The sequence below is a fragment of the Eriocheir sinensis genome, unplaced genomic scaffold (assembly GCF_024679095.1).
Source record: "Eriocheir sinensis breed Jianghai 21 unplaced genomic scaffold, ASM2467909v1 Scaffold33, whole genome shotgun sequence".
Lineage (NCBI taxonomy): Eukaryota > Metazoa > Arthropoda > Malacostraca > Decapoda > Varunidae > Eriocheir > Eriocheir sinensis.
This window is the reverse complement of record NW_026111643.1, coordinates 1,191,277-1,204,796: the sequence shown is the minus strand read 5'-3', so window position 1 is coordinate 1,204,796 and position 13,520 is coordinate 1,191,277. Positions and strand designations below refer to the sequence as shown.

Sequence of the window (13,520 nt, the reverse complement as noted above, 5' to 3'; positions counted from 1 at the left end):
TGGATGTTGCGCCTACGTGCGCAACGACATCACTTGCTCTCGTGCCCACGACCTTGACTCTTCTGAATTTTCCACCATCTGGTTAAGACTTCACTATCATTCTATTACTAAATACATCTGTGCTGTTTATCTCTCACCTAACTCTACCAGCTATGTAAAATTCTTTGACTATTTGAATTCTAAAGTGGAGCACATCTTGACCCACTCTCCCTTCGCTGAAATCTCCATCCTAGGAGATTTCAATGTTCACCACCAGCTTTGGCTTTCATCCTCTTTCACTGACCATCCTGGTGAACAAGCCTACAACTTTGCTATCCTCAACGACCTAGAGCAGTTGGTCCAGCACCCTACACGTATTCCTGACCGTCTTGGAGATCGGCCCAACATTCTAGACCTCTTCCTTACCTCAAACCCTTCTGCTTATTCTGTCAAACTGTTCTCTCCGTTGGGCTCCTCCGATCACAATCTTATTTCTGCATCCTGTCCTATCGCTCCTGTACACCCTCTGGACCCACCGAAGAGGCGATGCTTCTGGCATTTTGCTTCAGCTCGGTGGGACGACCTGAGGATGTACTTTTCCGATTTCCCGTGGAATGATTATTGCTTCCAGGATAGAGACCCCTCTGTGTGTGCTCAGCGCATCACAGAGGTGATTGTCTCTGGAATGGAGGCATACATTCCTCGTTCTTTCTCTACTCCTCACGCTAAAAAGCCTTGGTTTAATCACGCTTGTTCTCGTGCTGTCAATGATAGAGAGGTAGCTCACAAAAGATAAAAGAGCCTTCAAACTAATGCTAATTATGAACTTTACATTTCTGCCCGAAATCGTGCCAAATCTATTCTCCGACTAACCAAAAATTCTTTCATTAATAGAAAATGTCAAAACCTTGCTTTCTCTAACTCTACCCGTGACTTCTGGCATCTAGCCAAAAACATCTCCTCCAACTTCACTTCTTCATCTTTCCCTCCACTCCTCAGTCCTGACGGCAACACTGCCGTCTCATCTATCTCTAAGGCTGAACTCTTCTCTCAAACTTTTCTAAAACTCCACTCTGGACGATTCTGGGCATATTCCTCCTACTCATCCCCCTCTGACTCCTTTATGCCTGTTATAAAGATTCTTCAAAATGATGTTTTCTATGCCTCTCTGGCCTCAATCCTCAGAAGGCTTATGGACCTGATGGAGTGCCTCCTATTGTCCTTCAAAACTGTGCCTCCGTGCTGTCACCCTGCCTGGCCAAACTCTTTCGCCTCTGCCTGTCAACATCTACCTTTCCTTCTTGCTGGAAGTATGCCTTCATACAGCCTGTACCTAAGAAGGGTGACCGCTCCAATCCCTCAAACTACCGTCCTATAGCTTTACTTTCTTGTCTATCTAAAGCTTTTGAATCAATCCTTAACCGGAAGATTCAAAAGCACCTTTCCACTTCTGACCTTCTATCTGATCGCCAGTATGGGTTCCGCAAGGGGCGTTCTACTGGTGATCTCCTAGCCTTCTTAACTGACTCTTGGTCATCCTCTCTTAGCCGTTTCGGTGAAACTTTTGCTATTGCGCTGGACATATCAAAAGCTTTTGATAGGGTCTGGCACAAATCTTTGCTTTCTAAACTACCCTCCTACGGTTTCTATCCTTCTCTCTGTACCTTTATCTCCAGTTTCCTTTCTGACCGTTCTATTTCTGCCGTGGTAGACGGTCACTGTTCTTCCCCTAAATCTATTAACAGTGGTGTCCCACAGGGTTCTGTTCTATCTCCCACTCTTTTTCTGTTGTTCATTGATGATCTTCTTTCCAAAACGAACTGTCCTATCCATTCCTACGCCGATGATTCCACTCTGCATTACTCAACTTCTTTTAATAGAAGACCCACCCTTCAGGAACTTAACGACTCAAGGCTGGAGGCTGCAGAACGCTTAGCCTCAGACCTTACTATTATTTCCGATTGGGGCAAGAAGAACCTGGTGTCCTTCAACGCCTCAAAAACACAGTTTCTCCACCTATCCACTCGACACAATCTTCCAAACAACTATCCCCTATTCTTTGACAACACCCAGCTATCACCTTCCTCAACACTAAACATCCTCGGTCTATCCTTAACTCAAAATCTCAACTGGAAACTTCATATCTCATCTCTTACTAAATCAGCTTCCTCGAGGCTGGGCGTTCTGTACCGGCTCCGCCAGTTCTTCTCCCCTGCACAGTTGCTGTCCATATACAGGGGCCTTGTCCGCCCTCGTATGGAGTATGCATCTCATGTGTGGGGGGGCTCCACTCACACAGCTCTTCTGGACAGAGTGGAGGCAAAGGCTCTTCGTCTCATCAGCTCTCCTCCTCATACTGATAGTCTTCTACCTCTTAAATTCCGCCGCAATGTTGCCTCTCTTTCTATCTTCTATCGATATTTCCACGCTGACTGCTCTTCTGAACTTGCTAACTGCATGCCTCCCCCCCTCCCGCGGCCCCGCTGCACTCGACTTTCTACTCATGCTCATCCCTATACTGTCCAAACCCCTTATGCAAGAGTTAACCAGCATCTTCACTCTTTCATCCCTCACGCTGGTAAACTCTGGAACAATCTTCCTTCATCTGTATTTCCTCCTGCCTACGACTTGAACTCTTTCAAGAGGAGGGTATCAGGACACCTCTCCTCCCGAAACTGACCTATCTTTCGGCCACCTCTTTGGATTCTTTTTAGGAGCAGCGAGTAGCGGGCTTTTTTTTATTAATGTTTACTTTTTTGTGCCCTTGAGCTGTCTCCTTTGCTGTAAAAAAAAAAAAAAAAAAAAAAATATGGAAGCATTTGTTTTGAAATTTGATATTTTTTTTCTTTTGGAAACTGACCTTGAGCAAACTTTTTGAGGTCAAGGTCAAAGGTCAAGATCAAGGCCGTTCAAGGTGCGTCTTTCCATGCGCTAAAATATGAACCAAGTCTGAAGTCTATGATGAGGAGAACTGTTAAGTTATGGCCAAAAATATGTAAATCTGACGTTTTGTGTGACCTTGACCTTGACCTTTGACATAAAGAAATTAATGGTTTCTATTCTGGATGGACACGAAACTTCCCTGAAAAATTGGTTGAAATATCCACAAAATTGTGCACAGGAGACTGCTCACAAACAAACAAACAAATAAACATACCGACCGGACTGAAAGTATAACCTCCTCCCAACTTCGTTGGCGGAGGTAATAATAATAATAAGAACGTCTCCTCTGTACCCCCAGGCATCAATCGACAGCTGCTGTACAACTTTGTGGACTCAGCGGAGGGCCACTTCACCATTGACGAGATGGAGGGTGTGGTCAGCCTGGCCCGGCCCCTGGACCGTGAGACAAGGGACTCCTACAGCCTGACAGTGTGCGCCGTGGACCAGGGAAGCCCACCGCTGTCATCCACCACGCAGCTCATCATCACAGTCTCAGGTTTGTGACGTGCCGCTGCCCTGCACTGCCCTCCCAAAGTGTCTTGTGGGGCATAAGTAGGTACCAGTGGAGGTGCATGGGCCATTAGAGACACACTTATTACAAAAATCTGTCATGCACAAACTAGTACCCAAAACAGAACAAATCTATCATAAAATACCAAAAGGTTTAGGATATTTTTTTTGTCTCTAACCCTGTAGCTGCAGGGATCATGTTTCTTATAGGCCGCTCTAAGCAAAATAAAGAGAAAAAATCATCACTCATGCAAATCATTATATTATATATATCAACCCATTTGTGATCAGTTTATGCATCCTCTATTTTTGGGGTTTATATCAAGGCAAAAATTTGGCCCGTCGCTGGTACGCGGTAAACCATAAGTTTGGCCCGTCACTGCTACCGAGCTAATGGAGTAGGTAGGAAGACACCTACCGAACGGGCGCAAGCCACTCCCGGTGAGGTATATATGGGAGGTGAGAAGGGAGCTGAAGCCCTCCAAAGACCCTTCCCATGTCCTCACTAACCGTTTCCCTATTGTCTCACCAACACCGGAGAGTAGTTCAGCATGCTCTCTAAAGACAGATCCTCTCTTTATCCACACCACACTACATTCACATAACATATACACCTTTTTCCTAAATTCAAAATTCAAAATGGCTCAATTAAGCAATGCCTCGGAGTCCCCGCCTGGGGGGGGGACCACAAATTCCCCCAGGGAGGACTCTCCTTCTGGCTGCCGACCCGAGAGGTGTCTTGATAACTCCTCGAACCTCTTTCTTCTCAATTTCTGCAACATTCGCGGTCTTCGCTCTAATTTTCATTCTGTGGAACATCATCTCTCCTCCTCTAAACCTCACCTTCTCTTCCTTACCGAAACACAGGTTTCTGAGGCTACTGACAGCAATCTCTACTCTGTTCCCTCCTACTATCTCTATCCTAAATTTCAATCCAAAGCTGGATGTTGCGCCTACGTGCGCAACGACATCACTTGCTCTCGTGCCCACGACCTTGACTCTTCTGAATTTTCCACCATCTGGTTAAGACTTCACTGTCATTCTATTACTAAATACATCTGTGCTGTTTATCTCTCACCTAACTCTACCAACTATGTAAAATTCTTTGACTATTTGAATTCTAAAGTGGAGCACATCTTGACCCACTCTCTCGCTGCTGAAATCTCCATCCTAGGAGATTTCAATGTTCACCATGTTCCAGCTTTGGCTTTCATCCTCTTTCACTGACCATCCTGGTGAACAAGCCTACAACTTTGCTATCCTCAACGACCTAGAGCAGTTGGTCCAGCACCCTACACGTATTCCTGACCGTCTTGGAGATCGGCCCAACATTCTAGACCTCTTCCTTACCTCAAACCCTTCTGCTTATTCTGTCAAACTGTTCTCTCCGTTGGGCTCCTCCGATCACAATCTTATTTCTGCATCCTGTCCTATCGCTCCTGTACATCCTCTGGACCCACCGAAGAGGCGATGCTTCTGGCATTTTGCTTCAGCTCGGTGGGACGACCTGAGGATGTACTTTCCGATTTCCCGTGGAATGATTATTGCTTCCAGGATAGAGACCCTCTGTGTGTGCTCAGCGCATCACAGAGGTGATTGTCTCTGGAATGGAGGCATACATTCTCGTTCTTTCTCTACTCCTCACGCTAAAAGCCTTGGTTTAATCACGCTTGTTCTCGTGCTGTCAATGATAGAGAGGTAGCTCAAAAGATACCAGAGCCTTCAAACTAATGCTAATTATGAACTTTACATTTCTGCCCGAAATCGTGCCAAATCTATTCTCCGACTAACCAAAATTCTTTCATTAATAGAAAATGTCAAAACCTTGCTTTCTCTAATTCTTCCCGTGACTTCTGGCATCTAGCCAAACATCTCCTCCAACTTCACTTCTTCATCTTTCCTCCACTCCTCAGTCCTGACGGCAACACTGCCGTCTCATCTATCTCTAAGGCTGAACTCTTCTCTCAAACTTTTCTAAAACTCCACTCTGGACGATTCTGGGCATATTCCTCCTACTCATCCCCCTCTGACTCCTTTATGCCTGTTATAAAGATTCTTCAAAATGATGTTTTCTATTCCTCTCTGGCCTCAATCCTCAGAAGGCTTATGGACCTGATGGAGTGCCTCCTATTGTCCTTAAAAACTGTGCCTCCGTGCTGTCACCCTGCCTGGTCAAACTCTTTCGCCTCTGCCTGTCAACATCTACCTTTCCTTCTTGCTGGAAGTATGCCTTCACACAGCCTGTACCTAAGAAGGGTGACCGCTCCAATCCCTCAAACTACCGTCCTATTGCTTTACTTTCTTGTCTATCTAAAGCTTTTGAATCAATCCTTAACCGTAAGATTCAAAAGCACCTTTCCACTTCTGACCTTCTATCTGATCGCCAGTATGGGTTCCGCAAGGGGCGTTCTACTGGTGATCTCCTAGCCTTCTTAACTGACTCTTGGTCATCCTCTCTTAGCCGTTTCGGTGAAACTTTTGCTATTGCGCTGGACATATCAAAAGCTTTTGATAGGGTCTGGCACAAATCTTTGCTTTCTAAACTACCCTCCTACGGTCTCTATCCATCTCTCTGTACCTTTATCTCCAGTTTCCTTTCTGACCGTTCTATTTCTGCCGTGGTAGACGGTCACTGTTCTTCCCCTAAATCTATTAACAGTGGTGTTCCACAGGGTTCTGTCCTATCTCCCACTCTTTTTCTGTTGTTCATTGATGATCTTCTTTCCAAAACGAACTGTCCTATCCATTCCTACGCCGATGATTCCACTCTGCATTATTCAACTTCTTTTAGTAGAAGACCCACCCTTCAGGAACTTAACGACTCAAGGCTGGAGGCTGCAGAACGCTTAGTCTCAGACCTTACTATTATTTCCGATTGGGGCAAGAAGAACCTGGTGTCCTTCAACGCCTCAAAAACACAGTTTCTCCACCTATCCACTCGACACAATCTTCCAAACAACTATCCCCTATTCTTTGACAACACCCAGCTATCACCTTCCTCAACACTAAACATCCTCGGTCTATCCTTAACTCAAAATCTCAACTGGAAACTTCATATCTCATCTCTTACTAAATCAGCTTCCTCGAGGCTGGGCGTTCTGTACCGTCTCCGCCAGTTCTTCTCCCCTGCACAGTTGCTGTCCATATACAGGGGCCTTGTCCGCCCTCGTATGGAGTATGCATCTCATGTGTGGGGGGGCTCCACTCACACAGCTCTTCTGGACAGAGTGGAGGCAAAGGCTCTTCGTCTCATCAGCTCTCCTCCTCATACTGATAGTCTTCTACCTCTTAAATTCCGCCGCAATGTTGCCTCTCTTTCTATCTTCTATCGATATTTCCACGCTGACTGCTCTTCTGAACTTGCTAACTGCATGCCTCCCCCCCTCCCGCGGCCCCGCTGCACTCGACTTTCTACTCATGCTCATCCCTATACTGTCCAAACCCCTTATGCAAGAGTTAACCAGCATCTTCACTCTTTCATCCCTCACGCTGGTAAACTCTGGAACAATCTTCCTTCATCTGTATTTCCTCCTGCCTACGACTTGAACTCTTTCAAGAGGAGGGTATCAGGACACCTCTCCTCCCGAAACTGACTTATCTTTCGGCCACCTCTTTGGATTCTTTTTAGGAGCAGCGAGTAGCGGGCTTTTTTTTTTATTAATGTTTACTTTTTTGTGCCCTTGAGCTGTCTCCTTTGCTTTAAAAAAAAAAAAAAAAAAAAAAAAAAACATTGGTTCTCATGTCCTAAGCCTTGCTAGTTTAAGACAAGAGTGGATTCCAACAGAGGATCAGATTTATGCTGAAATCCATGTTTTATATTACCCAGTTTACTCAAACAGGTTTTCCTAATCATCATCATCATCATCATTTCGTTTAAAGTCTGTTTTCACTCTTCATGAGTGGTTGGACGGTTTATGGCTCATAAATCAAGCCATTTTCAGTTTTTGGCGCAAGATTTTCTGGGTGCATGCCCTTGCACACCCAACCACTTATTTTAAATGGTGGCCCAAGCCTTTGCCTGAACGAAACAGGCAAACCCTACAAGGCAGCAGGAGCAGGGGGCTATGAAGTTTACCACCCGCTATTTCACCTGTAGCTGGAACTGGATGGCCATTGACTCTAATAAACATGAGTTCATCTGCCCTTAGAATGGTCTTGATTTTAATCCACCTGGGGGTCCAGCACACCCTCCTCACTGGTCCAAAACAAAACCAGTGGGGTTGCCGGTTTAGCCGCTGACTACCCGACCCTGCGGCTGGTTGTACTGTGTTACATGTTACCAGTAGCAGAGCACTACCTTAACTGCCCTGACCAGACAGACAGATTTTCCTAATGGTAGTCTCTATCCATAAGTCACGATTGAGAAGATATGTTTAAAGGAACCATTCAAACATGCCCTCGTTAGATTGACCATTGAGTCCTCACAAAATAAAGTGTCCTGCCAACAGTAATCAACAGCAATCAGAGTTTACTTGCATGAAAAAAAATAGTTGCTTTGATGTTTATGTTTGAAAACCTCAAGGAATAATCAATTCTTCAAACTTAGTCTCACTGATATCATTTGGAAGGCCAAGTTTATTTGTATTTTAGATAATGAGTCCATCCTCCACATATTTTTGAGCCTCTGTCCCGTATATCTGCATTATGATCTCTTCTTGTACGAGAATGCTTCAAAGCAAGGCTGTGAGCTCCGTCCCCCACAGATGTGAATGATAATGCTCCTGAGTTTGTGAGGAAACTCCACGAAACTTCCGTGGCAGAGAACACGGCCGTGGGGACAGAAGTCCTGCGGGTCATGGCCACCTCAAGGGACATCGGCATCAATGCAGAAATCTCTTACTCCCTTCAGCACACCACGCTGGAGGAGTACCTGCACATCCACCCAAAGACTGGTACACTTGTGATCAACACCCTTTTTTTTTTTTTTTTTTTCAGAGTCCAAATCATTCTGCAATATCTATATCTATATATATATATATATATATATATATATATATATATATATATATATATATCTATATATATATAGAGTATATATATCTATATATATATATAGATATATATATATATATATATATATATATATATCAGTAGGTTGTTATAGTTCAACTCAGCCATGAAGTCAGTTTGGGCAGTGTGTTCGGGGAGTTTCCTGGCCATAGCATCAAATCTTATTTACTGTATACTGAATACTTGATACACAATTTCAAATAGTATGTAGATAACACATGAGGGAGGGAGTGATGTATTTGGGATGATGCGGCAGCGCTGTGAGGAGGTTTGGGCCCCACCCAGACTGACTTCATACTGGCGTCAGACGATAGTTTGATTTCACCGCTGAAAATTGAATTAGTCTCTTTGGCTGGTGTGTGTGTGTGTGTGTGTGTGTGTGTGTGTGTGTGTGTGTGTGTGTGTGTGTGTGTGTGTGTGTGTGTTCTAATTCCCTGCAAGTCCCTCATGACCCACCACTGCCACAGGTGTGATAAGCATTGGCGCCGAGGTGGACTTTGAGCGCGTACAGCAGGTGGTGGCGACAGTAGTGGCCACAGACGGGGGGGTGCTGCCTCTGTCCGCCACGGCCTTGGTCAACCTAACAATCACTGATGTGAATGACAACTCCCCGGTGTTCACGCTGCCCACTTACACCGCCACAGTCAAGGAAGACGCTCTGCAAGGCGCCAGCGTGGTGCAGGTAAGCAAGTGCCTCCTTCGTCTCATCTGACCTCCATGCACTCCCTTTCTTCCCTCCACCACACACCCTGTACCCAACAGCCTCCTCAGTTACCCTAGTCACTAAATCCTTAACTGCTAAACAGGTCTGGAAGGAGGTAATACAGTGAAAGAAAGGCTGTTGCAGAGTGTACCAGTGAACAGGATGAAAGAATGCATATGCTGCTTGAGGAGGTAAGTGAACCCAGATGTCTTTACTTGCTGCTGGTGTCACTAAGCTTATGCAGAGTAGTGAAGGTGGGAATCAAAAGCATCCTTTCTGTGTGTGCCGGATGATACTGAGGAACATGACACACCTGGTGCAGCGCTTCACTTGATGGTGACATTAGTCAGCAACACTTTTTTTTTCTTTTTCTTTTTTTACATCTTCGCCTGTGGCACCAGTAGGCTTGTTTTTGGAGGGGCCTGATGGTATGGCCCAGCCTGTTGTGGCGCAGGCCAGTGTTTATAGTGGCGCCATCTTGCATTGGCTCATGCTGCCCTCCTAGAATCTAAAGTCCGGGTTGATAGGTGGTCTTTTGGACAGCATGTGGGAAGTTTTAAGCCACTCGGCGGCGGCTGAAAAATCTCAGCTTGGTGGCACCGGGCGGGGATTGAACTCACGTCCTCCTGAACGCGGCGCCGTCACACTGTCAACTCACCACTGCCTCTTAGGAGTTCCGGAATAGTTTATTTTTTCCTTCCTTCTTCTTTTTCCTTCTTTCTTCTTTTTCCTTTTTCTTCTTCATTTTCTTCATCTTCCTCTTCTTCTTTTTCTTTTTCTTTTTCTGTTTCCTCTTTTTCTTCTTTTACTTCTTTTGCTTCTCCTTTCATATTCTTCTTTTTTCTCCCTCTCCTCCTCCTTCCTCTTCATCTACCTCCTTTTCCTTTTTCTCCTCATTTTCTCAAGTACATTCATATCCACAACTTTTCATAAGGTTATTGCTAATGTTAAAACTACTGCAGGTTCTGTTTTCCTCTGCACTCTCATTAACCCATCTGCTGCGATTGGTACGAATTTGGCCTTCACTGGTAGCCTGGTAACACATACTCCCAGGTCATTCTCTGCCTCTGTGGTGGATAGTGGAGTATTTCCCATGTGGTATTGGTGTGCTGGATATCCCTTCACTGGTAGCCTGGTAACATATGTCATGCCCCGAGAGCATAATTTTCCTTTTTCCTATTCTCCAACACAACCTCTGCATGTATCGAAACACACGAGAAATTAATCAAGACCAGGAGAAGGTATTCGCCGGCTGCCTGGGAACCCGCGACCAGCGTGACGGGAGAGCCATTCCCTACCGAGTCGGCCAAAGAGGTGCCCCCACTCGCCAAGTGGGTTATGGGAGGCTCCCTTATCAGACCTAGTCGCCGCACTACACATATACTCCCAGGTCTTTCTCTGCCTCCGTGGTGGATGGTGGAGTGTTTCCCATGTGGTATTGGTGTGCTGGATATCCCCTCCCAAGATGCAGGACTTAACATTTTTCTTCACTGAATTGTAGCAGTCACTTTTTGTTCCATCCCTGTAGCTTGGTGATGTCTTCTGGTAGGAAATCCACAGTCAAGGTGTTAGCAAACTAAAAGCGACCCACAACTACACTAATGTGACTTTACAAATGACAACTTTTTTTCCCTCACTGCAGGTCTCAGCCAGCGACGTGGACCATGGCATGAACAGCCTCGTCTGCTACAGCATCAGGGCGGGAAACGAAGACCACTGCTTCACTATTGATGACGACACCGGCATCATCACTGTCATCAAGAAACTGGACAGGGAAAAGGTAAGTACTAACTAGGATCATATTTTTAGGTATAGCATTCTCATGATGTAATAACTTTCCTTATCCAAATAATATTGCTGTCTGCTAGTTTCTGTCCTGTTGGCCGTATAATTCAACATGCCCTGCGACCCAAATACAGATGATAGTGGCTTTGCAGCACTCTACTCGTATCTCTCCTGGATAAACGTCTCTTCCATCTTCTTTTCTGTTACCCTCAAACACTTGATGTTATGCCCTTTTGCAATTCTGAGCTCCTTTTATCTTTGTTCTCATTGCCCTGCGACCTGAATGTAGTTGATAGTGGCTTTGCAGCGCTGTACTCATGTCTCTCCTGGCTAAATACCTCTTCCATCTTCTTTTTTTGTTGCCTTCCAAGACAGTTGATTTTATACCCTTTCAAAACTCTAAGCTCCTTTCTGTTGCCATTGCCCTGTGACCCAAATTCAGTTGATAGTGGCTTTGCACCTTTCTACTCCTATCTCTCCTGGCTAAATGTCTCTTCCATCTTCTTTTTTGTTACTCCAAGACTTGATGTTATGCCCTTAGCAACTCACAGCTCCTTTTGTCCTTCCTGTTCTCATTGCCCTGTGACCCAATTACAGTTGATAGTGACCTTTAACCCGGTAGCAGTGGGGATCATGTTTCTTAATGGTCCCTCTAAGCGAGAAAAATGAGAAAAAATCATCACTCACACAAACCATTTCATAATATATATCAGAGCATTTGTAATCAGTTTATGTATCATCTATTTTTGGGGGGTTTATATCATGGCACAAATTTGGCCCGTCGCTGCTACACGGTAAAGACACAAATTTGGCCCGTCGCTGCTACCGGGTTAACCTCCCTCCTCATGCCTTCTTAGGCTAAATACCTCTTCTGTCTCTTCTTTTTTGTTACTCTCCAAGGCTTGATGTTATACCCTTATAGCTCCTTTTTTCTTTCTGTTCTCATTGCCCTGCGACCCAAATATAGTTGATAGTGGCCTTTAACCTCCCTCCTCATACCTTCCTAGGCCAAATACCTCTTCCATCTTCTTTTTGTGACCTTCCAAGACTGTTGATGTTATACCCTTAGCAGCTTAATGGCAACTCCTTTTTGCCCTTCGTTTTTACTGGCCTTGGGTTACATATATTCCCAGTAAGAAATAATTGTGATATCAAATCCTTTGTGTTGTTGGAAATTTAAATCAGGCATGTCAAGACAGTTCCTAAATTATCATACAAAGCTGATTTAATTGATTTTGAACTTTTTTTCTTTTTCTTCTTCTTTCCCTTCTTGTCATTATTATTATTTTTTTCCTCTTGCTTCATCATTCTTCTTTTTTCTTCTTCTTCCTCTTCTTCTTTGTTTTTTTATTTCCTTTCTTCTTCTCCCCTTATTTTCCCTTCTTTATTTTCCTTTTCTTCTTTCCTTTTCTCTTTCCTTCTCTCTTCTTCTTTTCATTTCTTCATCTTATTCCTCCTCCTCCTCCTCTTCTTTTTCATCACCTCCTCAGGTCACAAAGTACCAGTTGACGCTGGGTGCCAGGGACTTGGGCACACCCAGCAACACTGCCATGGCTCAGGTCGTGATCCAGGTGGGCGACGTCAACGACAATGCACCCAAGTTCACGCAAGACAACTATACCATGGTCATGCAGGTGAGGCGAGAGGGTAGTGGTGGCTGCGTAGCACATCAAGTTCATTGTACAAGATTTTCCTCCTCCAAAGCCATACTGTTTGTCCGTCAATCTGTTGTCTCACCAGATAGTTCATCCATTTATCTTTGATCAACCTTTCACAGATCTTCACCACCACACTTGTCAAAGAGACTGGCCTGTACTTCCCAGAGTCTTCCCAGCATCCTCGTTTGTGAATTGGCATAATGTCTGCTCACTTCCAGTCTGCTGGGCCGTTACCTTCTGCTAGAGAGCTGACTATGACACATTGGATTTTATCAGCTAATTCCTTACTGCACTCCCTTAAGACCCAGCCTGACACACCATCCGGTCCTAGTGCCTTCCTCACGTCCAGACCTCCCATTAATCCTTCCACCTCTTGCACTGAAACTTGTCTTCCTTCCAGGTACTCCATATTTTCTTCTCTTCCTTCTTGTCCATTAAAGTCACTCTCCCTTGTAAACACTGCCTGAAAAAAAAACATTCACCCAGACTCTAGATTCTAGGATCAAAGGTGAGCTCAGGGGGGCAGCATGAGCCAATGCGAGATGGCACCACTATAAACACTTGCCTGCGCCACAATGGGCTGGGGCCGACCATCAGGCCCCACCAAGAAAGCCTACCAGTGCCATAGGTGAAAACGTAAAAAAAAAAGATAAATAAATAAGATAAAGAATAAAAAATCATAACTTCCACCATTGCTGCAGCATCCTCGTACTTTTCACCGTCCACCTTAAGTTTATTTATTTCTTCGTTGTTATTCAGCTTGCTATTGACATATCTATAAAATAATTTCAGCTGTGCTTTAAAATTTTCTAGTAGCCTACATTTCTCAAGTAGTTTCTCTGTTCCTCTCTTCATTCATTTCACTTTTTTTTACATCAAAGGATACGGCTCAAGGGCAACAAAAAGAGTACAAAAAAAAAAGCCCGCTACTT

At 44.7% G+C, this 13,520-nt stretch overlaps 2 protein-coding genes across 2 annotated transcripts in view; both read left to right on the top strand.

The window, feature by feature from the left end:
• The window catches only part of LOC126991748 (protocadherin Fat 1-like), a 30,479-nt gene extending 27,053 nt beyond the window's left edge, over nucleotides 1–3,426 (top strand). The window contains exon 13 of the mRNA XM_050850437.1: nucleotides 3,221–3,426. Coding sequence (XP_050706394.1) covers nucleotides 3,221–3,426 — 206 coding nt within the window. The remainder of the gene's footprint in view (nucleotides 1–3,220) is intronic.
• A 4,628-nt stretch (nucleotides 3,427–8,054) lies between these two features.
• On the top strand, nucleotides 8,055–13,022 carry LOC126991735 (protocadherin Fat 3-like). Its single transcript, XM_050850426.1, has 4 exons — nucleotides 8,055–8,324; nucleotides 8,910–9,124; nucleotides 10,788–10,925; nucleotides 12,421–13,022. The coding sequence occupies exons 1-4, from the start codon at nucleotides 8,228–8,230 to the stop codon at nucleotides 12,691–12,693; spliced, it is 723 nt and encodes a 240-aa protein (XP_050706383.1). The 5' UTR covers nucleotides 8,055–8,227; the 3' UTR covers nucleotides 12,694–13,022.
• Nucleotides 13,023–13,520: the final 498 nt, after the last annotated feature.